The sequence below is a fragment of the Berghia stephanieae genome, chromosome 3 (genome assembly GCF_034508935.2).
Source record: "Berghia stephanieae isolate SIO BIC M18660-M18661 chromosome 3, UCSD_Bste_1.3, whole genome shotgun sequence".
Taxonomy (NCBI): Eukaryota; Metazoa; Mollusca; class Gastropoda; order Nudibranchia; family Aeolidiidae; genus Berghia; species Berghia stephanieae.
The window spans coordinates 11,294,204-11,296,703 of NC_088362.1; the positions used below are offsets into that span (position 1 = coordinate 11,294,204).

The 2,500-nt window shown below is 34.8% G+C and overlaps 1 protein-coding gene across 1 annotated transcript in view; it reads left to right on the top strand.

Moving 5' to 3' along the window:
- Nucleotides 1-2,500, top strand: part of LOC144967143 (dystrophin-like) — a 454,945-nt gene that overhangs the window by 422,540 nt on the left and 29,905 nt on the right. The window contains exons 58-59 of the mRNA XM_078904012.1: nt 1,105-1,216; nt 1,963-2,108. Of these exons, the coding sequence (XP_078760138.1) occupies nt 1,105-1,216; nt 1,963-2,108 (258 nt within the window). The remainder of the gene's footprint in view (nt 1-1,104; nt 1,217-1,962; nt 2,109-2,500) is intronic.

Below are 2,500 nucleotides of genomic sequence, written 5' to 3' on the forward strand. Positions count from 1 at the left end.
CGTGGGAGAAATATTTCATAAGGGCGTCCGCCATTGTTTCGATAGTTTAGAGCCAGTTACTAAGTTACCATGCGTCATTACGAGGGAAGTGACGTCTCGACTGTTGAAGCGTATTCCATATGGGGTCATTGTTGTAATGGAAATCTCAAAAAATGGCGCAAATTATTTTCCATTGCAAGAATGTTAAACTAGGCCCATAAGGATGTTAAGATATCAGACCTGCATATATGTGCACTTCGACTGCAACAATAGTTGAAAGAAATTTTGTGATTTTTGGCAAGTACCAATTTAATATTGAAATAAAACGCGTATCTTTCAAACGGTTCTAAATACTATAATGTATTGCCCTTACAAAACTAGGTTGACACCCCCACAAAGACTATCTTTCTAGACTCTCTCTCTCTCTCTCTCTCTCTCTCTCTCTCTCTCTCTCTTTCTCTCTCTCTCTCTCTTTCACTCTCTCTCTCTTTCACTCTCTCTCTCTTTCACTCTCTCTCTCTTTCACTCTCTCTCTCTCTCTCTCTCTCTCTCTCTCTCTCTCTCTCTCTCTCTCTCTCTCTCTCTCTCCTCTCTCTCTCCCTCTTTTTTTAATTAAAAAAAAAAAAAAAAAAAAAGATATATATATATATGTATATATATATATATATATATATATATATATATATATATATATATATATATATATATATATATATATATATATATATAAAGGAAAACAGAGAAAAAATTAATGTCCATTAGCCACCGTGCAACTCCCCTCCCCACTCCTCCCCCCCCCCCCCCCCCCCCCCCCCCTTCCCCTTTCCAAGTGGTGAGAAAAAGCATATAATATAGATTATCATCTCGCCACTCTATTTATATATTACTTTAATTTAAATTGATTTTATCCCTTTATTCATTAACGCCCAAAGACTAAAATCTTTTTTTCTTTACCTCATTATTTTTTAAAGAAAAAGATTTAAATAATCACATTCGCCTTCGAATAATTCGTCTGCCCCCCCACCCCCTCCCTCAAGTGGTTGGACAGGAATAGTAATATAGTCTCGATTCTTCTGTATTTACATTACTTTAATATTATTTTATACTCCCCCTTATATTCTCCAGCGCCTTCGGCAGCAACTGGAGTTGAAGCAGCCACTGGTCGATCAGAGTTTGGAGGCTGGTCGCTTTTATCTTAGGGAAGAAGGGGAAGATTTGAATGCTCTCAACAACATAGGTAAGAAGTGTATGTAAATGTAAGGGACGCACAAGTGGAAATAGTGCTAGATACCTAGTGGATATACTTTGCTCTTGGCTGAGATGAAGGCAGATTGAATAAAACGAAGTGCTTTTTAATACAATTTATTTATATTGAGTATCGTTGTTTAGTCTGTATATATATATATATATATATATATATATATATATATATATATATATATATATATATATATATATATTGTGTGTGTAGCTCTCTACATGTGCATCATGTGCTTATGTGTACAAGGACTTGTATAAGAAGGGTGATGGTTGAAAAAAAACTCATTGATTTTCGATTTAGGAGTATTGAGATCATTAAATTTGTTATAATATATACCCGCTACTACCTCTTAATCTACTGATTGTAATTTGAAGAGATTATCAGATCAAATGTTGTATCTTTTGGATGTCTTTATAAAGAAGATAGCAGTTTAAAGTGTTGAGCATGTGAACACATTGTGGTCATTTTCTATTCAAGAAATTTTACCCGGAAGATCTTGAAATAGGAACATGAATGATGAGCCATAATCAATACATTTTATACTTCTAGATTCTAAGGTGCCTTTAGAATTACAGACCCCAAAACTTCAAATTAATCCTACTTCCAGACAAATTTTAGAGTCTTACCAAAGATCCTGCGATATTTACAACTTAGAGTTTGAAATAATATGATCTTTATTAGTTTTCAGAATCAAAATTTAATAATTTTTCCTCCTCATCCAGATGCCGTCACTGAGGGTACTCCCGAGAATGATGCCCGACAGTTGATACAACACATTCGTCAACAAATAGGCGTGTTGAGCAAAAAGTGGGCGGAGCTTAACCAGGCCACTGACGCATGGCAAAACAAACTGGATTTTGTCCAAGAGGTAAAGTCTAGTGTCTTTCTGTACAGCTTGGTTATTCCAGAGAAGACATTATATGTGACCCTCCGTCTCAAAACGGTATTATGTCGGGATGATTCATAACCCAAAAATGTAAATTTAGAGATAGAATGATGAGAAATCGGACCTTAGAAGATTTTGCAAAGCAATAAATAGTATTTATATTCCACCATGACGTAAAGAAAGTAAACCCAAGTTTGATATTTGTGGATATGAATTCAATTTCCCTAATCTAGTGTATCCCGACATAATACCGCTTTGACACGGTGGGTCACATATCATTATAATTTTATAAACATGAAATGAAATTACAAAATGGTAGAAAATGGTTAAAATGTTAACACTCTTCATACCAGTTGACCAGTTATCTTTCTCCA